This window comes from Thamnophis sirtalis, unplaced genomic scaffold, assembly GCF_051295495.1.
Source record: "Thamnophis sirtalis isolate CommonGarterSnake01/CBP01778 unplaced genomic scaffold, rThaSir2_p1.2 scaffold_13, whole genome shotgun sequence".
NCBI classification, from domain to species: Eukaryota; Metazoa; Chordata; class Lepidosauria; order Squamata; family Natricidae; genus Thamnophis; species Thamnophis sirtalis.
The window spans coordinates 271,289-293,574 of record NW_028261393.1 but is presented as its reverse complement, the minus strand read 5'-3'; the positions used below and the strand labels follow the sequence as shown (position 1 = coordinate 293,574).

Genomic DNA, 22,286 nt, shown 5'->3' with positions numbered 1-22,286 from the left:
CGTCCCCTCGCACATGCGCAGAGGCGGCCCGAGATCCTCCCCCCCCCTCCCCCGAAACCGCCGCTCAGGCAAAGGAGAGTCGAGGCAGGGAAGCCGAGCGAAACAGCGTTTATTGTGAGCGGAGCTTTGCCGGCCCGGCCCCGGTACAACTTGAGGCTCTCATCATCCCGATGTACACCGACTCCAATTGACAAGCCCGCTTTCGAACACCGAAGCCCCGATAGCCGCCTCCGACTAACCCCGCCTGCAACCTGGTGCCTGCGGGCGGCTCACGAGGGAGGGGGAGGGCAGCGCTGCTCCCCCTTAACACCCCCCTTCGGCCCTGCTGGCTCTGGGGGATGTGCGGGGGGAGGCAGAAGCCCCCTCCCCCAGCAGGAGGCAGAAGACACTGCGTGCCCAGATCCCCCCCCCTCCAAGACCTTGTGGGGGCCAGACGACTTCTGGGGTCTTCTGTAAAGGAGATTGTAAGAGCCAGAACTGGGGCCGAAGGTAAATCGTAGGGGCTCTCATCAGTGCCAGCTGCCCTTTCCTGGCAGACCTCCCTCTCCCAGCCCTTTCCTAAGGCCAAGACCAAAGCTGTGCTTGCCCTGCCTCAAATCCTGCCAGCTGGGGGGGTGGAGGGGAAGGGCCCGAGCCAGGGGAGGGTGTGTGCCTGCTGTAATCCAGGATTCCCCCTCCCCCCTCCCAAGACTGAAGGACAGCAGGAGCCACAAGTGGGGGAGAAATATTCTCACTGAGCCAGAGATGCCAGCTGCCTTCAGCATGGCAGGTGTGAGGGAAGAGCCTCCAGGTATCGCATGTGTGTGCTTTAAAAAAAATGGGTCTGCTTTTGTTTGCTCAAAGAAAGTCTTAAGAGGGGATGGGGGTGCACCCCCAATCCAAGAACAGCTTCGTTCAGGAGTGCAGCAAAAGAAATGGGGCTGGGTCAGTCAGGAATGCTGACACAGAAGGAAGGAGGGCGTTTCTCAACCCGAAACCCTTAAGAGAAGAACAGGAGAGGAGAGGAGCCCAGGACGCTGCCAGGCCAGCCTTGCCAATTGCACAGCTCCAGCATCCGCTAAGAGAGGCCGGTTGCCCTTCCTGGAATGCGGCTGTTCCAGGACCGGCAGATGAAAGCTCAGGACAGAGAGAGAGAGAAGGGGAAAGGAGGAAGGGGCCGCCTGTCTCTCTTATGGACACTACTTCCTAGGAAAGAGCAAAGACCTGCAGAGAGAAAACAAAAGCCGCGTTCAGAACTCCTGGCTTTCTCCCCAGGGCCTTCCAAGTGCTCGCACCCTGCCAGGACTGGGCTTTCGGCTGCCTCAACTAGTGCGTGGCCCTAGGCCACTCTGGACGCAGTGCTGGGAGAACCAACCAAGAGCTTCACAGAAGCATCGGCTCCGGAATGCGGGCCCCCCGCTCACATCACCAAGGGAGCTGACAAAGGGAGAGATGAACACACGCACACTCGCTCGCCCTCTCCTCGTCTGGAAGTCCCCTCCACGCGGGGTCCCAGGCTCACACAGTCTTCCTGCCCAGCCTCTTAAAGACACTGACGGTGCCCGTGTGGTCCATCTGAGCACTGGGAGGCTCCGCAGGACTGGAGCTGCTTACCTTGGAGCTCCCTAAAGTTCTGTTTATGGTGACTCGGAAGGAAGAGTCCGGCCTGCTCCTGGAGCTGGTCACACTGCTGTCCTGGGCCTCGAGGAGTTTCAGCGAGCGCTTGCCCAGTCTCTTGCTCACACTGCCTGGGGCAGGAGGAGGCGAGCCCTGCATCTCTTCCTTGGCCGGAGTGGCGGCAGCCACACTCTTGCTCCCCCGCCGCTGGATGGCGATGGTGACGGCATCAGCCGCCCCCTGCCTGGGCTCAGAGCTGGTAGCTTTAGCCTTGACGGCGACGCCAACTTTGCAGATCTCCTTGGGCTGGGAGGGTCTCTTCAGCACCCCTGCATACTGCAGCACAGAGCTGTCGTCATCACTGTCAGCTGCTTTGTCCTCCTGCATGTCGCCCAGGCGGCTGAAGACTCCTGTGGGCTGTGGGGAGACAGAGCAGAGCTCAGTGACTGGGCCTTTCTGGGTCCCTCCGCTCTGGAGAGGAAGCAAGCATCACTCCGGCAGGCCAAGGATCCTTGCTCTCAGGCAAAGAATCGGGAGGCCTCTGGCCTAGCTGCTTAAAGCCATTGGTTCACATGCCCAAAAGGGGAGAGGAAGACCATTTGGAGGGTTCACAGGTACCACCATCAAGCAATTAGAATTGGCAATCAAAATTATGGATGTAAGGAAATAAGGATTGTTACAAATGAAATAATATTAATGGTAATCTGAATGTATAATGCTCAATGACAGCGAAACATTTAGCTATGTTTAATGTAAACCAGTGATGTTAATCCTAAATTTAAGAATTGATGCACAAAAACTTGTAACCAAACGACATGCTTGATGAAATGGAGGAAAGTTGTTCTTTTTTCCCTCTCTTGCTTTGTTTTGTATGTGTTGTTTTGTTTAAAAAGAATAAATATATATATATATTTTTAAAAGAATTGGCAATCAAGATACTGAAGTGGTGGAAAGCTTTGGCCTTTTAGGATCAGCCAACATGAAAGACACAAGCGGTCAGGAACAGCATTCAGCACAGCAGACACCAAGGCTTGGGGAAGATACCACGAACGCAGCCTGTGTGGCTTTAAAGGCTGGAACTTTGCAAGCCACAGTACAGCGTTCTATGACACACTGTGAAAGCGAAAACCGGACTTTGAGGAAGCGAGAGAGAAAGGGCACAGACACTTTTGAACTTTGATGCTGGAGAAGACTCCTGAGGATGTCACGGACATCCAAGAAAACAAATTGATGGCTGATCAGATCCAGAATTCACTAAAGAACAAATGACCAAACTTTTTAAGCATGCTACTTTGGAGAGACCCGGCTCTCTGGGAAAAGATCTGATGCTGGGAAAGGTGGAAGGAAAGAGCAAAAGGCAACGACCAGCAGCCAGGTGGGGGGACAACAGTAATGGGCAACCCTTGGAAGAGCTGAAGTTCCAGGACAGGGACAGACAATCATGGAGAAAATCTAAGTGGGTGACAATGATTTGATGGCAATCACCATTATCACAGATAAGCCAGAGAGATTAATGAAGTCACATCAAAAAATTTCAGGCAATCTCAAGATCTCAACATACGCAGTAGAGCGTTCTTGCACTAGGAAATCTGTCTCACCTGTATCTACATAACCAACCAGTCTTCCTTTCCCACCACACCTGTTTAAATCTTATCTCACTTTAGTCCCTCATACATCTGAAGTGAGCTGCAGCTCACAAAAACTTGATCCTTTTAATAACATCTGTTAGATGGAAAAGACATTATCAGACTTTCGATTTTTGCCACCAAACTCATGTGCTCTACTCCTCAAGGTAGAGAATCTCTCCAGGCCTCTCCTCCTGAAATGAATTTATATCCGTGTGAGTGTAAGGGGGCAGCTGACAAGGCACGGTTGTCTTCCTGGCACGAGCGACTGCTGCAGCCTCCAACCAAAAATAGTTCATGACAAGAGCCCTCCACCATTTATAGCTTGTTCCTCCACAGAAAGAAAGGAGGCCCTTCAAAGAGAAGAGCCAACCAGAGAAGTCCAGTGCTGCTGGGTCAGAAACAAGATCCTCAGGCAAAGGGTCCTCCCCCTGAAGGAACCTGCTATGGCTGCATTCTTCAGGGAGGGGCATGCTAGGACAGGCCCCATCCACGCATGGTCAGGGAGCCCAGCACATTAGAACAGCCACCTCCCTCCCAGGGCACCTGGGTCAGCACCCGATATGTTGGGGACCACCGAGTCAGCGGAAAACACACCAGAAAGGAAAGTAGAGAAACTGCCACCAACCGCAAAGAAGACACACACACACACACACACACCCTCACCTTGTTTCCTATGGCTGTGTCTCCACCGGTCTCCGCACCAAGCCGGTCAAACACAGACGTTCTTTGCAAACCTGACAGAGAACACAAACACGGATGCGTACAACATTTGCACTACCAAACGACTAGAAAATGGAAGGCTTTTCTCAAGAAAAGAATCGAGCTGCAGATTTGTTTTTTATTCCCCTGCCTCCGTGCTGCTCCGGAGGAGGCCCTTGAGTTTCCCTTCAGGAAAATGGGGGAAGGAGATGTCACGTCTCTCTACAGAATGGAGACAAGGAGCAGAAGCTCCTCTCGAGGGAACCCGGCCTAGTGTTGCAAACAAGACCAGAAAAAGCTCAGTGACCAAAAAACCTCCTATTATTAAATAAAGAGAGATTTGGTTTGAACAAATGCTCTTAATTGGCCATTATTGCTTAATGCCCTCTTTGTCCTGATCAAAATTTGGTTTTTTTAAGAGCTCAATCTACCTATCCTTCCCCCCACTTTCAAGTTTCCCACAATCTCCTTCCTTTGAGGAAGCAGCACCCCCCGCCCTGCCCCCCCAAGATAGCTACAGTACCTTTGGCTGCCTGCTGCTGCTCCAGGATCTTCTTAGTCCTGGGAGTGGTTCCTTTGGGCATGTGGACAATGTATTTCCCTTCCATCTCTGCTGTGACGCGGCGCCGCTTCACTGGGACGGTGGGATTCTCAGCCCGAGGAGTGCCAACAGCTGCCATAGCAAGAAGACATAAGCAAGCAGATGCATTTCAGTGGATGGCCTTGTGCTGCCGGCAAATGCCTCAAGAAACACTTTCCACCGCTTCTGCTCTGGGGCCCAAACAAGCCCAGCCATTGGGATGTGAAAAGAGAAATTGCTGATTCTGGAGTGGCCTCTCCATTTTTGGCTCCAGGTCCTCCAGTTGAGCAGCTCAATTCTACCTTTGTGGAAGCAAGAGAAGCCTAGACCTGAATACTCTAACTGTAAAAGGAGAACACCCAATCACGGCACGGGGGAATAATAATGTATTATACAAAAATAATATTTAACTTTTGTTGACTTCCATAAAGATTGCAAGTGTTTTTAGCCTATGTGCTTCCTTCCTTACACTCTCGCAGCAGGTAAAAACAAGAAAATATCTCCAACCACCACTGATTTATGAAGGACAGCTGATCCTTGTAGCACTGAGAGCATGAAGCCCTCTCCCCTTTCCCGTCCCAGCAGGCTTGGATCCCACCACCATTCCTAAAAGTTCCTGGCACCCTCATTCAAGTGCCCTGAAGACAGGATGGATGCCTCACAGGGAGCTGCCCAATAACACCCTAGAGACCAGCCGCTTCGTCTTGCAAATGGAAGGCTGAGACTAAGAAAAGCAGAGCTTCTCCTCCAGTGCAGCATTCCCAGTGCATTTCCCATCCCACTCCTCGGAAATGGGATTGAGCACAACAAAAGCAACAGACTCTGCCTGTAACAGGAGTTTTCTAGGGGCAGCGATGCCGCTTACCAAAGAAGTTGTCAGCAGAGAAATACATTCAGCCATGGATTTTTAAAATTACCTGCTTTGGGGCTTTTTCCTGCCATTTTGTTGGATACGGTGATGGAGATTTTGGAGGCATTGCTGTCAGGCCTCCGAACAGGAGTGGAAGGTGGAGAGTCTCGGCTCAAACTGTTGGCAATCATCCTGGTGGCAGCTGCAGAAATCGGTGAGATCACAACTGTAAAGAACAGCCACCATGGACGCTGCTGGGACTCTGCGATCAGCAACACAGGCAACCTGTACTCACCAGTATTAGCATTCCTGCGGAGTTCAGATTGCAAAGCAGTTTGGCTGGAGGCCACTGACTCTGTTGCAGCTTTGCACATTTCCTAGAGGAGAAAATGCCCACAATAATAAAGTGACCATAAGCAGCCGGTCAGGAGACTGGACTCATCTTCCCTAAATGCAGCAAAATGGCCACAAAACCAGAAGAAATGCATCAAGCCCCCAGGTTAAAATGTTGCATTCTGCAGAAAAGGCAGCTTGAGGAACAGCAGAGCCTCGGATGCAAAAATGGCCAGGAGTTCCTGAAGCACCTGAATTTCAGCCTTTCAGAATTTCTTTGCTCTAGAGCTGGAAGACTAACTTCAGAAACTTTCCGTGTGCAGCGTTCAGAGCAGTCTCCTTGCACTGGGCCAAAGATTATTTGGCATCCCCAGGTAACAATCTTTTTTTCTTTTTACGATCCTGTAACCCCTTAATTTTCAGTAGAGATGGGGTGGCTGAATAAAGCTGAGCCTTTACTGGCCAGGTGTCCTTCCTGATGCCTACATGGATATCTTCTCCACCCCCCCCTCCCCAGAAATACCTGCTGCTACCTAGGACTCTCAACCTTCTGAATGGGAGGGGAACATCTTCGCCACCATGCCATGCCCCAAAGTACAAAATCCAGAATTATGAAGACATCCCAAAAGCCCTACATTGATTGGTCTCAGCACCAGAAAGATCATCCTGAAGACATCAATGTCCGAGGCCTCAATGTATGAAGCAAGGATGAGCAACAGTTCCATAGAACTTACCTGCCGATATACCACTTTAGCATGCTTCAGAATGGCAATAATATCGCCAACTATCGTGATACCCAGCTCATTCATGATCTCCTTATTGAGGTCCATCAGCATATTCTTCTGGATCCTGCAAGGACACAGATAGCAGCGGTCAACTCTTTAAACCACAATTCCCACAAATCCTTGTTTTGACTCTACAAGGAGAAATTCTTTAAATGAAGTGCCAGATGGCTCCATCTAGAAGATATAAAGCCACTTGAAGCTTGTCTTGGAGGCATGAACATCATGGATATTTTGTCATGCTTGATAAACATGTAAAAATGTTTAAAAATGAATTAAAATACACACTTTAATATAGACAATGTTAAAAAGGAAGACGATTTGTTAAGAAATATGAAAAATAAAACCAAAGATCCATATTCAATTGAAGCCAGAACTTTTCCTTTAAGACTAAACGGATGTTAGAAAAGTCACATGGTTATTTAAATATTCAACAGTTCTCATTATGGAGAAATTGACAACATTTTGGCAAAATGGATAAACTGGTTTCTTTTATCAGAAAAAAGATATTGCCTAAATTTATTAGTGACCAGAAGCTTTTTATGAACTGTTTTTTGGGGGGGTAGTGGATAAAAATGAACTTTTGATTTACAGCTTTGATTCGACAGGGTAAACTATAAAAGGAATTTATTGAAAAAAGAAAGAGAAAAACGATGCACTGAAGGAGAAAAGATAAAATAGCTTCGTGCTTATAATTGCCCTGAAGAACACTGGAAGGGACCCTTTCCTCTCCCTCGCTCTCTTCCCTTCAGCTTTTCCCTTTGATTCCTGACTTTACTTTAGTCTACGTTCATTCTCCGCTGCTTTAAGGTTCCGATCCCGGCAGGGCCAGGGGGAGCCACTCGCCTGTTATCCACGAACGTCACGGCGTAGTTGACCGCGGGGCCCGGGGGGATCCCGGCTTCCTTGAAGAACTGGATCCACTCCGAGGTGGCTGCGGGACCAACAGCGGCGTTAACCGGGCGGGGGGCCGGGAGGGCCGCAGCGACCCCCCCCCACAGGTAGGGGAGGGGGCCCCCCGCGCCCACTCACCCATCGTCACCGACGTCATGGCGCTGCTCTCGGCGGGGCGGCCGGAACGCCTGCGGAGAGCGACGCCGCCTGAAGCCGCGGCCGCCCCACAGCCGTCCAGGCCCAGCCCTGACCTCGCCGCGCGGCTCCCGGGGCTCATCGCCCGCCCACCCCCGCTCGCCCCGCCCCCCACAGGCCGCACCGGAAGGCGGCGCGGCGTCACTTCCGGCGGCCGCCCGGCGCTCCGAGCCCCCCTCCCCGCGCGGTGCGTCGCCACGAAGAGAGCAAAAGAGAGAGAGACGAGACGGAGAGAGGCTGGAAAGGAGCCTTTAATCGCCCGAATCCGGGCCTAGACCGGGGGGGGGAGGGGATCCAGGAGGAAGTGTCGTGGCCCCCCCGCCCCAAGTCTGGCCACGCCCCTCCCCCAAAGCAGCTGAACCAGCGGAACCCGCCCCCTCCCCACCTCTGAGCCCCGCCCTCCCCCTGCCCAGCGCCGTGGTTGGGGGGCGCTGGGGGCGAAGGCTGCTTCCCTCGGGCCGCCAGGCGGGGCTCTAGCGGGCGCTGCAGAGGGCCTCCGCCCCCTGGCCCCGGGGGTCCAGCTGGCGGCTGTATCTGGAGTGCCAGTCCCGCTCGAAGACGCGCTGCAGCTGCTCCCGGAGGGTGGTCTGGTCCCCGCCCGGCCTCTGAGCCACCACCAGGGCAGAGCCCGCCGTATGCAGGAAGTAGTCCCCGGACCAGTTGGAGGTTCCTGCGGGGAGGGGGAGGGGAGATTACCAGGGAACAGCCCCCCCCCCCCAATAAAGACACAAGCCCTCCGAGGTGGGACCAGCAGCCCTTTCTCTTTGCAGCCTACTCCCCCCGCCCCAAAGAGAAGCTCCTTTTCTTGCCAGGCTGCCACCGCTTCCACCCCCCCCCACTCCCCTCAGGTCTTCCCAGCCTGCGCTGACCCCTCCCTACTCACCAATGTAAGCCACCTTGTCTGTAACCATGAACTTGCTGTGGTTCACTCTGGCGTAGGGGACCTTGGCCTGTGTCTCATTTGCAGGCACCACAAAGAGCCGCTGGGGAGGCAAGTGGGAGGAGGGGCACTTGCAGATAGATGGGCGAGGAGGGAGGGGCCTTGTTGGACGGGTGGAGGGACACCCCCCCCCCCACGCCTGGCTCCTGGCTCAGCCCCAGAGCAACTCCCAGAGACTGGAAGGAGCAGGCGGACCCCTCACTTCGGGAAGGGCGCCATGGGGGGCCCTTACCACTTCCAGACTGTAGTGGGTGCGGTTGTCCTGCAGGGCCGCCAAGGAGCGCAGGAAGGGGAACATGTTTGGCTTGGAGTGTCCCCAGCAGCCGACCAGGAGGCGGAGGGGGATTCTCTTCTCGTAGACCACCTTCCGGAAGTGGTCATCGATGGCCGGCCAGAACCTGAGGAGGACGGCAGGGTCAGAAGGACAGAGTCGGAAGTGACCAACTTCTGCTGGGAGGGAGGGCCCCTCCTCCTCAGGTGCTTGGGGTGATGTCTCCCCACTGCTGCTTCCTCCGATTTACCTCCTGGGGTGGGAGAACTCCATGGTGGGCAAGTAACTCATCACAGCCACGTAGACAAACTCCTGGGCCCCGTCGATGATGCTCAGCAGGGACTGGAGATCCTCCGTCCTCCCGGAGGCACACAAGGCTGGGGGAGCACTCTGGGCAGCACAAAAGAGCCCCCACCCCAACATCACGATCCTCTTAGCAAAGCAGGCAGAGTCTCTCCTGGAAGGCAGCAGGCATCCCGCCCCATTCAGCCCCTCCCGGCCCCTCTCCAAGGGCCAAGTCTGGCTGGGAGCCTGGTCTGCCCGGGGACTGGGGAAAGAGGCCCTCTCATCTGGCCAAAGGGGTGGGGTGGGGGGGCGTGTTGGGTTTTTCCCAGGGTGGGAGCAATCCAGCTGCGTCTCCTGCCTCTGCTTGGGCATGGGGAGGGCTGGGGGGAACCCCAATGCATCGGAAGGGCCGGCTGTTCTTCCTGCTGAAGCCTCTTAGCAGAAACCACCCTTTTTGCCCCTTGGGGAAGGTGGTTGACCGGAGGGTCCCGCACACTGAGGGTGACCGGAGGGTCCCGCACGCAACCTGGCAGCTGCTTGGAACAAAGCACTTTACCATCTCCACACACGGGTCCTTACCGAGAAGTAGACGGCAGCCTCTGTGCCGTTCAGCCGCAGCTCCAGGGGCGTCTCCTTGTTGTAGGTGGTGGAGTAATTGGCCGGCCAGGGGGATGGGATGGTGGCATTCGGCAGCCCGAGGCTCCAGTACGCCTCAAACATCTTCCCCAGGTCCTGGGCCAGACAGCTGCAGTTGTAGACGGCTGCCCCGAGCTCCTTCACCTGGCGTCAGAGAGGAGAATTGGCTGCTCTCCTGCCCCCACATGGGACACAAGGAGCTGCAGCCCGTAATTCAAAAGCTGCACCCAGCGATGTTCTTCCAAAGGGGGACTCAAAACCCCAAGAGGCCACCTTGGCTTCCAGCATTCCAAGCCATAAAGCAACGACTTTGTTGCGGCAGCTGGTTGGTTTAGCCTGACGGTGCCAGGCAGCCTGCCTTCTTTAGAAAGCCTCCGCTGAGGGACGGAGGATGCCCACGGAGCGTCCCTAGAGGAGACGCCTAAAACCCTCACTGGGAGCCCCAAGGTTTGAGCGAGGGAAGGCCAGGCAGGCTGGGCAAGAGGGCATTACCTGTGTAAGGGCACGCCAGTCCATATTTGCACTGCCAAGATAAATGTGTAGCTGGTCCACAATCCAGAATTTGGCGTGCAGGACTCCCCGGGTCAGCCTGGGTAAGTCCACCTGGCGAATCTGGGCCCCTGGGTGTTGAGAAGCAAAGGCCACGGTTGCTCTGGGCTCCTTTGGGCCACGGGCCCGGCATCTTCTCTGCCCTAATTAGGGGCCAGGCAGACCCAGCTCCCCTCTAACTGACTTGAGCCTGCTGTGGCAAAAACTCACCGCTCTTCTCCAGGAGCTGAAGGTCGGTACTGGGCATCCGGGCAGAAGGCGGGTTGACTGCTATCCGCAGTGCAATCCCTCGACTGGTAGCATGCAGCAGTTCATCCAGTATTTCCTGCCCCTGGTGGGAGAGCAAAAGGAGGCAGCAGAGAGCTGATGGGGATGGGCTGAGCAGGAAGGAAGCCCTCTTCCTTCCCAGGAGGCCCTCTCGCCGAGGGGGGCATGTGATACCCCACATGCTGCCCAACCAGCCCTGGCTCGATCCCTGATGGACCCTCGGACAAAGCCTGGGCCATTGGAGCAGAGCCCCCTCGTTGTTTGATGCTGGCCTTGCTTTCTCCCCTGAGAGCCGCACACGGCTGTTCTCTCCATTCCTTGGACAGCCGTCAAAGGAGGCTCTTTGCTCTCCCCCCGTAACCAAAGCCTGAACCAATGGATGTTCCACTGCCCTCAAAGGGAGCTTTGACGGACGGCAAAGCCGCGCGTGGCTCCACGCCTGTGCAATTAGCTGCCTGTTTCATGTGGGTTTGGCCAGATCCATGTGCTAATCAGCATCTGCCTCTTGGCCTTGTCCGCCCCAGAGCCCCCCCGCCCCACCCCGGTCTTAGCAGCCAATGCATGCCGCACACCTAAGAAAACTCTGTGGAGGTTGGAAGGTGGCTGTTGTGGAAACCGGGACTCCATAGATCTCTGAAGAAGGGGCCACTCTAAGCCCAACGCCAGGGAGTGGTAGATCACGGAGGCTGGGAGGGGGCCTTTGGAGTCTTCTAGTCAGCCAGCTGCCCGGGGCAGGGACCTTAGACAGGGACCTAGGCCATTGCTTGAAAACCCTCATGACTCCAGGAAGCTGGCTAACCCCCACTGTGATAGTTCTCACAGCCAGGAAATTCTCCTTAATCCAAGCCTGGATCTCCCTCTGTAAAGCCTCCATGCGTTGGTCCCTGCCCTGCCCTCGTGAACTCTGGATGAAGCTAAGGGCCCATTTCTGCCCCAGATCACCTGCTGGGCCGCGGGATTCAGGACCTGCCCTTGGGCTCGATCCCTCCTCCATGCGTGACCCTCGCCTTCCGTGGAGATGAGCCCGGGACTTCCACGCTCCTCCCCTCACCTGGCTGGCTGAAGGATCCTGGGTGTGGGTGTCCTGGTTGCTGAGAGTCCAGTAGAAAGAGGCAATGTCCACCGAGCGCCTGGCGTTTCTCAGAAGGCTTTGCCAAGTCTCAAAGGTGGAAGGGCCGGCTGTGCTGTTGTCATCGTAGGTCACTCCCTCAGGGATGCTCTCCACCAGCACACTCCTGGGGGAACAATCGGGCGTTTCCCTCTCCCACAAGGGTCTCACATCACATGGCAGACTCACTGAGCCGGGAAGCCCCATAACACCTACGGTGCCCCAGGAAGGCATTCGGGGATTTTACTCCTTAGCCAGCAGCAGCAGCAGAGTCTCCCAGCCTTCTCTCTGGGCACTGCCCTACTCTACTGCGTGAGGGGGTGCTATGGGGCTAGTGGGCTTTTGGCCTGCAAGCAGGGGGTGCAGGCGCTGCTATACACCCCCTGTGTTTTTCCAGGAGGATCCTAGTGAGGCAAGGCGGTTCTGGCAGAATCCCCACTCCTCTCCCAGGCCCCTTGCCCGGCCTTTCATGCGACCGGACCCCCTTTTTCCTGGAAGGACCACCCGCGTCTGCAAGTGGACAAAGGCCCAACAGAACCGAAGGCTCTTCTTCGCAGCTGAGCAAAACCACAATCTTTCCTGCTGGAGAAAGGACATTTGCAGCAGGCCACGGCGTGACCTCCCTCTGCCTGAAGCCAGAGTTCAAGAAAGTCACAAGCAGAATCCATACCTGCAGGAGTCGCTGCACCTGTGATCCACGTGTGGGGCTGATGCCACGTGTCCTAATGCGGCCAAACCGTGCAGGGGAAAGAAGAAGGAGTGGACCACCAGGGTCACCACTAGCACAGTGGACAAGACGGCCGTCACTAGCAAGCACTGGAAGTCCCAGGGCAGGAGGGAGGCGGATCGCCTGGGCGGCTCTGCAGGACGCAGCCCGGAGACAGGGCTGTGGCAGGGCCTCCCCAGTGCAGAGCCATGGAACTGCAGAGAAAGAGGGGAGCTCAGCATCACATGAGCCACAAATACCCATGTCCACAATCTGGGAGGAGGGGGGGGGTAGTGGCCTGGCGGGCTCTCGCTGCTTCGCTTTCATTGCTGGGAAACTCTTGAGGACAAGCAGAGCCGTCCGATGCCTGCTGACCAGCCCAGCAATGTCTGGAAGCAGCCCAACCGCTGCTCAGGCCCCCCCGACTCTGGGGAGGGAAACCCAGCTTGCAGGCCGCCCAAACAGGTTGCTGGTGCCCTTGCTCAGGACCAATAGCCAGTGGAGAAGGGAGCAGGTGAAGCGAGCAAGGAAGATGGAGAGACGAGCTGATCTTTCCCAGGCAAAAGGGGCCGAAGCATTTGAAAGCCCAGAACGAGAGGGGGGGGGGGAGAGGACTTGTGGGAGGAGCTCAAACCCTTCAAAGGAAGGGGGCTCAGCACAAGCAGACTGGCAGGATCCTAGCTGCCCTCAAGCAAAATGGTTTTAGCCTTCCTTCCTGGGAGCTCCTGGTGTGGCCTGACTGCAGGACTGGCTGGGCTTAATGCCTCTCTTTCTTTGGGCCTCCCATTTGAAAGCCAGAAGAGAGATGCCACCGCAGGTGTAAGACCCACCTGGTGCAGAGTCTGGCCCAGCTGCTCGGCCAGGGGCAGCAGCTCCCGAGGGCTCTCCGGCGCCTTCAGCTGTGAGGAAGGAGCACAAAAAGATTTCCCACCCTCAGGAAGAAGCCACAGGGCAGGAACAGAGCCACTCCCAGCTCCCGGCACGGAGACGGGCCGGCCGGAAGCCCCCAGGAAAGCTCTGAAGATCCCTCGGCTTTCATCAAGCAAAGAGAAGCTCTGCAGGCTCAGCAGCCGCATTTGCTCGGGGAAGGGGCTGCATGGACTTTGCCCCCCCCCCCTGCAGATTAGCAGTGGGGCCCCTTGGGCATCGTCAACCTGCAGGCAAGAGAATCCAACCCAGCACAACCGCATCCCTGGTGTGGCCGAGAGATTTCACCTTCTGGTACGCGGGGGCCGGGGGCTTCATCTGCTCAGATCCTCCCGAGTGGGAAAGAGCCTCCAGGAACCTGCAGGGGCAGATGAGGAAAGAGGCACTGCTGGTATTGGAGAAAATGATACGTCAACATGTAGATTTAAAACCGGAACTCTTTCTATTGGGAATAACTCCAGAAAGAGACAACAAGGGACACTTGAAATATCTGATCGTGAACATTTTAACAGCTGCTAGGATTGTATCTGCCAAAAATTGGAAAAACGAGAAAGTGCCATCTCAGGAGGAAACTATCCGGAAAACAATGGAATGTGCCGAAATGAGTAAGCTTACATTTGAAATTAGAGAACGAGAGGATGAGCAATATTATAAAGTGTGGGATTTGTTTTACCAATGGCTAGATAAAAAAAACCTGGGAATGAAACTGTTTACTTATATTGTAATAACTTCTTACTTTTTGTCTTTTTTATTTTTCCTGTTATAATAGAGAGTACTACTTATATGATATATAAAGGACAATAATGTTTTTTTTTTAATGTATAAGAGAGGGATGATTTGAATACTTTGGTATAATTGTATGTAGCGACCATTTCACATTAGAAAGACCTTTGTATATTAAACAGATTAATGATGATGTAAGGAATAACTGATATATACATGAATTGAAATACTTAACTACTATATGGACGAATAATTAATAATGGGAAACCACTCTTGGAAGTCTGGACGATTGGAGACATTATGGTCAATTGAAAATATGAATGCTTTATTATAAACCAATGAGAATTCTTTGTCCCAATCTTCGCTTTTTCTCTTTAGAGATAGGTGATGCTATAATAGTTTAAAGACTTTTTGTTATTTGATAGATAATTATGAATGTAAGGAAATAAGGATTGTTACAAATAAAATAATATTAATGGTAATCTGAATGTATAATGCTCAATGACAGCGAAACATTTAGCCATGTTAAATCTGAACCAGTGATGTTAATCCTAAATTTAAGAATTGATGCACTAAAACTTGTAACCAAACGACATGCTTGATGAAATGGAGGAAAGTTGTTCTTTTTCCCCTCTCTTGCTTTGTTTTGTATGTGTTGTTTTGTCTATATATATATATGTATATATATGTATATATATGTATATATATGTATATATATGTATATATATACACATATATATACACATATATATACACACATATATATACACACACACACACACACATATATATATAATTTAAAAAGAAAAGGGCACCGCTCAGGGCTCTGTGCCCACCCGGAGTCACAGTGGCTGGGGCCAATTGGAAAGGGTGTCTGGTGGGGGGGGGACTCCTGCTGCTGGAGGCTTTTCAAAGCCCCTCCCTGAGCACTTTGGTCACAGAAGCCCTTTGGGAAGGGAGGAGGTTGAGCTTTGAATGCGGTGCTACCAAGGAGGGGCAACCGGGCCCGAGAAGACACCCACAGGCCTGGCAAGGCTGCTCTGCAGATCGCAGAAACCTGGGCAGGAATCCTGGGGGGCTCCTTCCGAGGTGAGTGTGCAGGGAGGAAGTGGGCCTCTGGGGGGGCAGAGCAGAGGAAGGCCATTGGATCCTCAGGTTAGCGTAATGTCCAGGGCTGGACTGGGGCTCTGTCCCCACTCAAAAGTGTTGCCCTTCATTATTGCAAAGATCGGACCACCCTTCTGGCCCCAGAGGAGGAGGGGGCACTCAAAGGCTGATGCCCACCATCGCCAGGACAAGCAGATGCCAGGGCCGCAATGGCAGCGCACCAGGAAGGCAGCTGCAGCCCCCCTTCTACTCATCGGCACTCCAAAATGCAGTTAATCCCAAGGACGCACCTTTGGTTCAAAGGAGGACTGAATGCCAAGGAGTGGCGGAAGAGGCTGCTTGTGCCAAGCATGTGGCGACGGCAGAAACAAGGGAGGGAAGCAAGGGGCCTCTGCAGACGCCAAGCTAGGCCCCGTCCCTCCTTGGGGGCTTCTTTTGCAGGTGCCAACCGCCCTCAGAGGAAAGGCCCCGTTCTGGGCCAAAGGGAAAGCTGAGGATCCGCCAAGGGCTCCTTGTCATCCCACCTGGCAAAGGCCAAGCAGGCCGCAAAGCTCCTATACTTTCCAGTGCAGGCCCAGGGGGAGACTTGGCGGCCATGAAGGGCAGGTCTTCCCAAGGCTCCCCGAAGCAGCCCTGGAGGGAAGGCGGCGGCGGCGGCGGTGGGGGGAAGCGCCTTCTCAAAAGGCCGCTCCGGCCGAGCGGCTCCGCCAGGGACTCCGCTCCCGCCGGCGACAGCACCAAGCGGCCGCATCCGACGCCGGCCAGAGCTCCCTCCCTTGCAGACGCCGCGCCAGCCCGACTTCCCCGGCCGGTTCCGAGCGTGCCCGCCCTCGCCAAATGAGCCGGAGCCAAGGCAGCCGCGGCAAGAGCGTCCCTCCCACCGCCTCGCCAGGGGGACGGAGAGGCGGCGAGAGCTCCTTGCTCGGCCTGGCTGCCCTCCCGGGGCTCTCCGCGCTCCAGCTCCGGCGGGGAGGCACACGGGAAAGGCAGGCAGAGCCGGAGCCAAAGCGCCCGCCGGCAGCTGGACGCCGCGCTCCTCCCGGGGGACCCGGCGCTGCCCACGGAGCGGCGGACTCGGGGGCGGCTGCCACGCAACGCGACCCCCGCTTCTGCTCGTCCCCGGGCCCGCCCCGCACCTACCGCCGACAGCTGGGCTTCCCAGGCAGCCTGATGCGCCGGATCGCTCGCTCGCCCCGCCCGGAGCAGCCAAGCCCCGCCCGCCCGCGCCCAGGCTGGTTCCCTCCCTCCGGGAGCCAAGACGGGACGCCCCCGCCCACCCCCCGCCCACCCGCGCTGGAAGCGGCTCCCAGGAGTCGTCCCGGCGGCGCCTTTCCCGGGTGGGGCGCGGAGGGGAGGCGGCGGGAGAGCCGTTCCGTCCGGCCCGCCTCCACTGCCCCCCCCCGCCCTGACCCCTCCCGCTCATCGGGAATCCTGGGAGTTGCAGTGCGGCGCCGCGGCCGCCGATACCTGCTTGCCGGCCGCTTCCGCGCCCAGGTTGACGGTCGGCCCTTGTGGCTCGCCCCGGCGGCCGCCTGCCACAACCCGCCGCCCGCGAGGCCGCAAAGAGCCGGAGCGACTCGAGGGGGCAGCGCCGCGCTGCGGCTCTTTGGCTCCTTGCGCTGGGGGCGGTCGGGGAGGGGGGGGCACCGTTCCTGACTTCTTCGGCTATTGGCCCACGGGACGACCGGCCCGCCCTGTGTCCCCGGGCCAGTCCCGAAACGCCCCGCAGCCCTCGAAGGCCGCTCGTAAGAAGGCTGCTTGCCAGCGCTCCGGGTGGGAGGGGGCTGGCCGCAACCTTCGAAAACCTTCCTGCAAAAGCCCCCCCCCCTCCTCCCGCAGGACTCTGGGAGAGGAGGCTCAGGTGGTGCGACCCTCCCCTTCCAGGTGGGCTTTCCCTGCCGCCTTGGGCTCCCTCCCTCCAAGCCCCTGGGTGCAGCCTGGCGTTCCCTGGGGAGCCATGCGTGGGGGTCACCAGCAGAGGTGGGGGTCAGCAGGCAGGTCAGGGCGGAAGCCTGGAGAGTCCCTGGACAAACATGCCCTCAAATCAGTCTGCAAATGATAATGAGTTTATTAACGATGCAACAGGTCCGGTGCCACCTGGACACTCGGGGGAGTCAGTGTGGCCTGGGTGTGGTGCCCTCGGCTCCCGGAAAGACCAGTGGGCTGACTGTGGTTGCTAAGAGCCCCCCAACTCTGTCACAAACTCCCCCTCCCCAGCGGGGTCTGCCTTGGCTGCCCTCAGGGCTCCGTACAGCTCAGTAACAGCAAGATGGCGTTTATTAAGGAAGTGGGCCTTGGCAGCGAGGAACAGTCTATATATTTAATGTCTAGAAAGGTATCTGTCCGGGCCTCGGGGGGCCGTCTCTCCGCTGCGCCGGCCCTCTCCCTGGCCAAGGGTCCGGAGCTAGTGGTGGCTGGCCACGTGTTGCAGGTAGGGCTGCAGCGGGTGGCGGGTCCGGGGGGCGTGCAGCACGGCCTTCAGCGGGACTCTTTCCATGCTGTGTTCAGCCAGCCAGTCCTCGCTGGGCAGCCAGGGGTTGGGCCCAGGCAACGGCACGGCCGGTTCAAAGGCTTCCGACTGGCCTAGCTGCCAAAGAGAAACAGAGCGTTACTGGGGGAGGGGGCCGAAGGACTCTGGGCAAGGCCCCGGGCAGAATCGGAGGGGCGGCTGGGGGGTGCCTGGGTTCCTGGAAGGGGTTTTGCATCATCTTCCTCTTCTTCATCATCTCGCCAAGATTGATCGCCTTCCACCCACCCGCCCCCCTCTGCAAACCAGGAAGGGCCGGGCTGGTCTGCTGGGAAGAGGGCACTTTGCCCAGCTTCATGGAAGATGGGAGCGGCAAAGGCCATAAATGGGGGGGGGGGTGCATGAACAGTCCAACACGAGACCCCCCTCATGGTGGCTGTGGTATGTTCCTTTTCCCCGAGGTCCATTCTGAGCCTGGAATTGCAGATTCTGTGGCTGCCTTTGCAGCCTGCCACGAGTGCCGCTGCTCCCATAACTCCCCGCAAGCCCACCAGGGGTGGGGCTGGGGGGAGCCTGACGGGCTAGGACAACCAGTGCCCCCTCTTGGCTTTGGTGATGGGCTCCTGAGCTGGACCTGCATGGACGGTGGGGAGGGGCTGAGCATTCTTCCCCAGAGATGCTGCTCAGGAGGGGTGTGAGCACGTGCCAAGGCCGCCGTGTACTTAGGACACTGAGGCAGCTTCATGGGTGGCCTAGGAGAAAGGAGAGAGCCAACCCCCGGAGCGACAGTATTGGTGTGGAGGGGGTACTGCAGACCGTCTCATGTCTGACTCAGTCCTCCTTTGAGGCCCTGTCCTCAGCCGTTGCCTACGCTCCTTTGTTAAGCCACCCATCCGCTTCTACCCTTTGTGGTTTTATGGAGTCCAGCTCACTGCTTAAATGTGTGGCCTCCGTGGACCCTCCTTGTTACCTGTGTGGTGGGCGAGAGGACAAGGCCTTTGGGGTAGCTCGCCTCCTCCCGGGCACCGGACTCCGGCAAGGAAGCGGCGCTGGCATTGCTCTCCTTCTCCCAGCTGGGGGGGTCCTCTGGGGTGTACTGCCCTAGAAGAATCAGGTTCTCGAAGGTGGGGTCTGGCTTCACGTGGTGAGAAGCCTTGTGGTGCCTGGGGCTGCCAGGCCGGCTCCGGTAGTAGGCCGGGATGGGCTCCTGCTGGGCCTGCTCATGGCGCAGCCGGAGGCTCTGCTGGGCCACTCTGTGCCGATTTGCCACCGCCTCGGCCGGGTCCGGGAGGGGATCGTAGCCTCCCCCGCTGGGCCCTTCACCCCACACTTTTAGGGGCACCTCCCGGCTGGCTTCGGCAATGCTGAGCTCGTCCATCTGGCTGGTAGTGCCCTGGATGCCGTGGGCGCTTTCCTCCCGACTGTAGAAGCGGTCCTCGTCCATGGCGCTGTAATGTTGCGTTTCCTCCTCTGAAGCCTTGGCGTGGCTGGGCAGCGATTCCCGGAGGCTCCTCAGGCAGAACTGGTAGTACTGGGTGAGGTCGTAGTTCTGCTTCAGGGGTTGGGTGGAAATGTAGGGGTGCTTCAGGGCTGCGCTGGGGGTGATGCGCTCATGAGAGTCCCAGGTCAGCATGCGTTTGATGAGCTCCACCATGCTCCGGAGGTCAAAGTATTCAGCCAGGGCTTCTGTGTCTGGGTAGATCATCTTGTGGACGTTCACCGTCTCCATCTGGTCCAGGGACTTGAGCACGTACTTTCTCCTCTCCACAGACTTCACTTTGGTGTCAGCCAGATACTCCGCTGGGGTTTTGAGCTGCCAGGAGTTCACCACCTCAGGGTGTTGGCTCCTCTTGAAGAAGAGGTGGGCCTTTCGGGCTGCGTTCAGGAGGGCGGGCCTGGGCATGCCTTGGGTCTCACAGATGTATCGGATTTGGTCGTACTCATTGTTCCCGGGGTAGAGGGGCCAGCCGAGGTGCAGTTCGGCCATCACGCAGCCCAGGGACCACATGTCCAGCTTCTCGCAGAACGGCAGCCCCAGCAAGATTTCTGGGGCCCGGTAGAATCGGGACTGGATGTAAGGCTCTTTGACGTAGCGCACTTCGTTGAAGATGCTGGCCGATCCAAAATCAATCACCTTGACCCGGAAAGGGTACCTCACCTGGTCCACCAGCATGATATTCTCCGGCTTTAGGTCAGCGTGGATGATTGACAGCTCTTTCAACTTGGCCAGGGCTCTCAGCACCTGCGTGGTCACTGTGCGGATGTGCCGGACCGGCAACGAGGAGAAGTTGTGCTCTTTCTGGAAGTCGAAGAGGTTTTGCTCCAGGAGCTCAAAGACCAGGTAGAACTTGAGCTCGTCGTGGAAGAACTCGTGGAACTGGACGATGTGGGACTCCTCAGAGTCCACCTCGGACATGGTCTGCAGCAGCTTCAGCTCGTTCTTGATGATTCTGCTGCGGTAGGAGTCATTCTTCAGGATTTTTATGGCGACCATCTCCCCCGTGCTCCGTTTCCAGCTCTTCACCACCTCCCCAAACGTGCCCTTCCCCAGAATCTCAAAGACGTCATAGAAATCGGACTCTGACTCGATTGTGACCATTGTCCTGGGCTTGCCCAAGCTCAGAAAGATGGGTGCAAAGTGGCTTCTTGCAAAGAGAGGTCCGGCCGCCGCGGAGCAAAGAGAATCCCAGCCTCCTCCGGAATAGGAGGTGATGCAACAGTCAGCCGGGTTCCAGAGTTGCCAGGTGAAGAAAGTTCTGTTATGGAGGCAGGGAGCCCACTCCTCCTGGGGTCTCCCAACAGCTCTTTCCCAGGAGCTGCTCCAAGGAGGAGAAGCAGCCCTGTGCAGGCCCCGAGGAACACCTCCGCGGCGCCAGCCAAAGGCTTCCTTTTAGCCAAGGGTGAGTACTGCAAGCGGATGGGCTGAAGAGACGTTTGCAGAGTGGAATGGACGTTCCACGGTGAGCGGAGGGACGTGGCTCTCTCAGAGGAAGCCCTCTTTCACCCCACACCCCGTCCTCATGTTCCGAGTGGGCCTTGAGCGAAGGACCAGCAAAGGGTCTCCCACTTCCCTGGTGGAGATGGAACGTTCAGTCCCAGATGATTAACATGGCCTCAGAGGATTTGGTCTAATCAGTTTGATAATTTAATTTAATTATGCAGAACTTTATACGAGGACCACACGCTTCTTTTAGTGTCCCCAAGGAGAGGACTCCCTCTGTAACAAGCTGGCTGCCCTCAAGGGCTCCCTGAAGGCCAAGAGGGGGGGAAATGGTTGCCGAGAGACAGGACCTGTTCGCCCTCCAAAAGCAGCACCAAACACCCTGGAGGGGGCAGAAAGCCCCCTTGTAGTTAGGTTCAATTCTAAAGGGCCAGATGTTTGCCGGCCCCTCACCAGGAGAAGAAGCCCCAGTCAAGAAGCTTCGGGTGGCTTGAGGCCAGCAAAGGCAGCTTGCTGAAAGACTGATTGATGAATGCATCACCGCACGTGGCCCCAGATGCCCAAAGGCCCAAGAAAGAGCATCGGCTGCTGGCTCCTCTCCCTCGCCTCCCGACACAGTATCAAAAGCTTGGCTTCCTTCTCTGAGAAGGCCCTGGCATCCAAGATGGAGGAGGTCCTGGTTTCTGCCGCTTAGGGGGTGAGGGCATTTCGGGCACAGAAATTTGCTTTGGAGTTGGCTCACTTCAGGTCCCCAACAGCAGGTGACCGGTGAAAGGGCAGAAGAAGCCAGGACCTCTGGGTGCCAGAAGTGATTGACTGATGCCAAAGGGAAGAGGAAGAGGAAGGACAAGGGAAGGGACCACAGAGCCCTTGGCTACTTTGACTGCTGGGCTGGTTCTGTGCAGAGCTGGGCAAAAGTGATGTATCCAAGGAGACCCCAAAGATGAAATGTGATGCAAACGTAATGGAATTAATTCACAGATTAATGTTTATTCAAACTCAGGGTAGAAAACAAGCAGCAGCTGTAGAAGAGGCCATCTGAGATTGGGTCACCACTTTTACACGTTTTAGAAAAGGTCAGTTTATAATTTTGGGAAAGAAGCAGTTATCAGACCTTTCAGTTTAAAGGACACTTCAGAACGCCACATTGGTTAAACGTTAGAATCAAAGATTTCTGTACATCCAGAGCACTTGGCATCATTTTGCCCTGTCTAAGAAGAGGGCGAGGCCACCTAAACTGCCCTTACTCTCCCAATTTCCCAGGGCCCGTGATCCCCCCCCGGTGCCACAGAAAGGTGGGCCCAGGTGCTACCTTTGAACAAGAAGGCCGGGAGAGGGGGGACAGTGGAAGCAGCGCCCCTGGGCAGCCCTTTGCTCCCCGCAGGCTCAGGGTCTTCTTCCCGCAGGGGCGTCTCCCACCAGTCCTCCAGGTGAGGGGCGTCCCTTGTTTGCAGCCTCCAGGTGAGGTGCGCCCTGCCCCTGAGGGTCCCTTTTGCTCATCCCATGGAACAGCCCCAGCTGCTTCCCCACTCAAAGCTTCACCCACCCACCCACCCACCATTAGTCTCATCAAAGGAGCTGGGGAGCGAGGCTGTCTTCTCATGGAAAAAGGAAGGCCAGTCCTTTGTCCCAAATGCAGCCTGTGCCCGGGAGGCAGGGGGCAGCGTCTGATGGGTTTGCCAGGTCTGCATCCCTTCCTGGGCTGGCTTCCTCATTTGAGGCGCAGCCCCGGAGCAAAGGAGGAAGGCCGTGGGGGCAGTTAAAACGGGGAGGCCATCGGAGAGGCGGCTCTACACCTGTGC

General features: G+C 56.3%; 3 protein-coding genes across 5 annotated transcripts; all 3 read right to left on the bottom strand.

The window, feature by feature from the left end:
- Positions 1-92: 92 nt before the first annotated feature.
- Positions 93-7,657, bottom strand: LOC106541074 (uncharacterized protein C19orf47 homolog). Of its 2 annotated transcripts, XM_087727902.1 has the most exons (9): positions 7,501-7,657; positions 7,315-7,402; positions 6,421-6,535; positions 5,649-5,730; positions 5,421-5,555; positions 4,447-4,596; positions 3,888-3,958; positions 1,594-2,013; positions 93-1,203 (listed from the first exon to the last, which is right to left on the bottom strand). In XM_087727902.1, the coding sequence occupies exons 1-9, from the start codon at positions 7,637-7,639 to the stop codon at positions 1,186-1,188; spliced, it is 1,218 nt and encodes a 405-aa protein (XP_087584028.1). In that variant the 5' UTR covers positions 7,640-7,657; the 3' UTR covers positions 93-1,185. The 2 variants fall into 2 exon arrangements, with proteins under 2 accessions (XP_087584028.1, XP_013911875.2); XM_014056400.2 differs by having other exon boundaries at positions 93-2,013.
- A 131-nt stretch (positions 7,658-7,788) lies between these two features.
- PLD3 (phospholipase D family member 3) lies at positions 7,789-16,285 on the bottom strand. The gene is made up of 12 exons (XM_087727899.1): positions 16,217-16,285; positions 13,535-13,604; positions 13,150-13,218; positions 12,284-12,534; positions 11,557-11,740; positions 10,449-10,569; positions 10,182-10,309; positions 9,633-9,833; positions 9,019-9,158; positions 8,730-8,895; positions 8,441-8,540; positions 7,789-8,227 (listed from the first exon to the last, which is right to left on the bottom strand). The coding sequence occupies exons 2-12, from the start codon at positions 13,562-13,564 to the stop codon at positions 8,031-8,033; spliced, it is 1,587 nt and encodes a 528-aa protein (XP_087584025.1). The 5' UTR covers positions 13,565-13,604; positions 16,217-16,285; the 3' UTR covers positions 7,789-8,030.
- A 1,009-nt stretch (positions 16,286-17,294) lies between these two features.
- On the bottom strand, positions 17,295-20,142 carry LOC148042858 (homeodomain-interacting protein kinase 4-like). 2 transcript variants are annotated; one of them, XM_087727896.1, is made up of 2 exons: positions 18,502-20,142; positions 17,295-17,654 (listed from the first exon to the last, which is right to left on the bottom strand). In XM_087727896.1, the coding sequence occupies exons 1-2, from the start codon at positions 20,140-20,142 to the stop codon at positions 17,481-17,483; spliced, it is 1,815 nt and encodes a 604-aa protein (XP_087584022.1). In that variant the 3' UTR covers positions 17,295-17,480. The 2 variants fall into 2 exon arrangements, with proteins under 2 accessions (XP_087584022.1, XP_087584021.1); XM_087727895.1 differs by having other exon boundaries at positions 17,295-17,663; positions 18,514-20,142.
- Between the last annotated feature and the right edge of the window lie 2,144 nt (positions 20,143-22,286).

Coding starts and splice junctions, on each gene's coding strand:
- PLD3 (XM_087727899.1), bottom strand. CDS start 13,564: ATGAAGCCCCCGGCCCCCGCGTACCAGAAG. Junction 12,535..13,149: donor TGGGCCAGACTCTGCACCAG/GTGGGTCTTACA, acceptor CTTTCTCTGCAG/TTCCATGGCTCTGCACTGGG. Junction 8,541..8,729: donor CCCACTACAGTCTGGAAGTG/GTAAGGGCCCCC, acceptor TTGCCTCCCCAG/CGGCTCTTTGTGGTGCCTGC.
- LOC106541074 (XM_014056400.2), bottom strand. CDS start 7,639: ATGAGCCCCGGGAGCCGCGCGGCGAGGTCAGGGCTGGGCCTGGACGGC. Junction 6,536..7,314: donor GTGACGTTCGTGGATAACAG/GCGAGTGGCTCC, acceptor GTGTCCTTGCAG/GATCCAGAAGAATATGCTGA. Junction 5,731..6,420: donor CTAAAGTGGTATATCGGCAG/GTAAGTTCTATG, acceptor TTTCTCCTCTAG/GAAATGTGCAAAGCTGCAAC.
- LOC148042858 (XM_087727896.1), bottom strand. CDS start 20,142: ATGGTCACAATCGAGTCAGAGTCCGATTTCTATGACGTCTTTGAGATT. Junction 17,655..18,501: donor CCACACAGGTAACAAGGAGG/GTCCACGGAGGC, acceptor CAGCTAGGCCAG/TCGGAAGCCTTTGAACCGGC.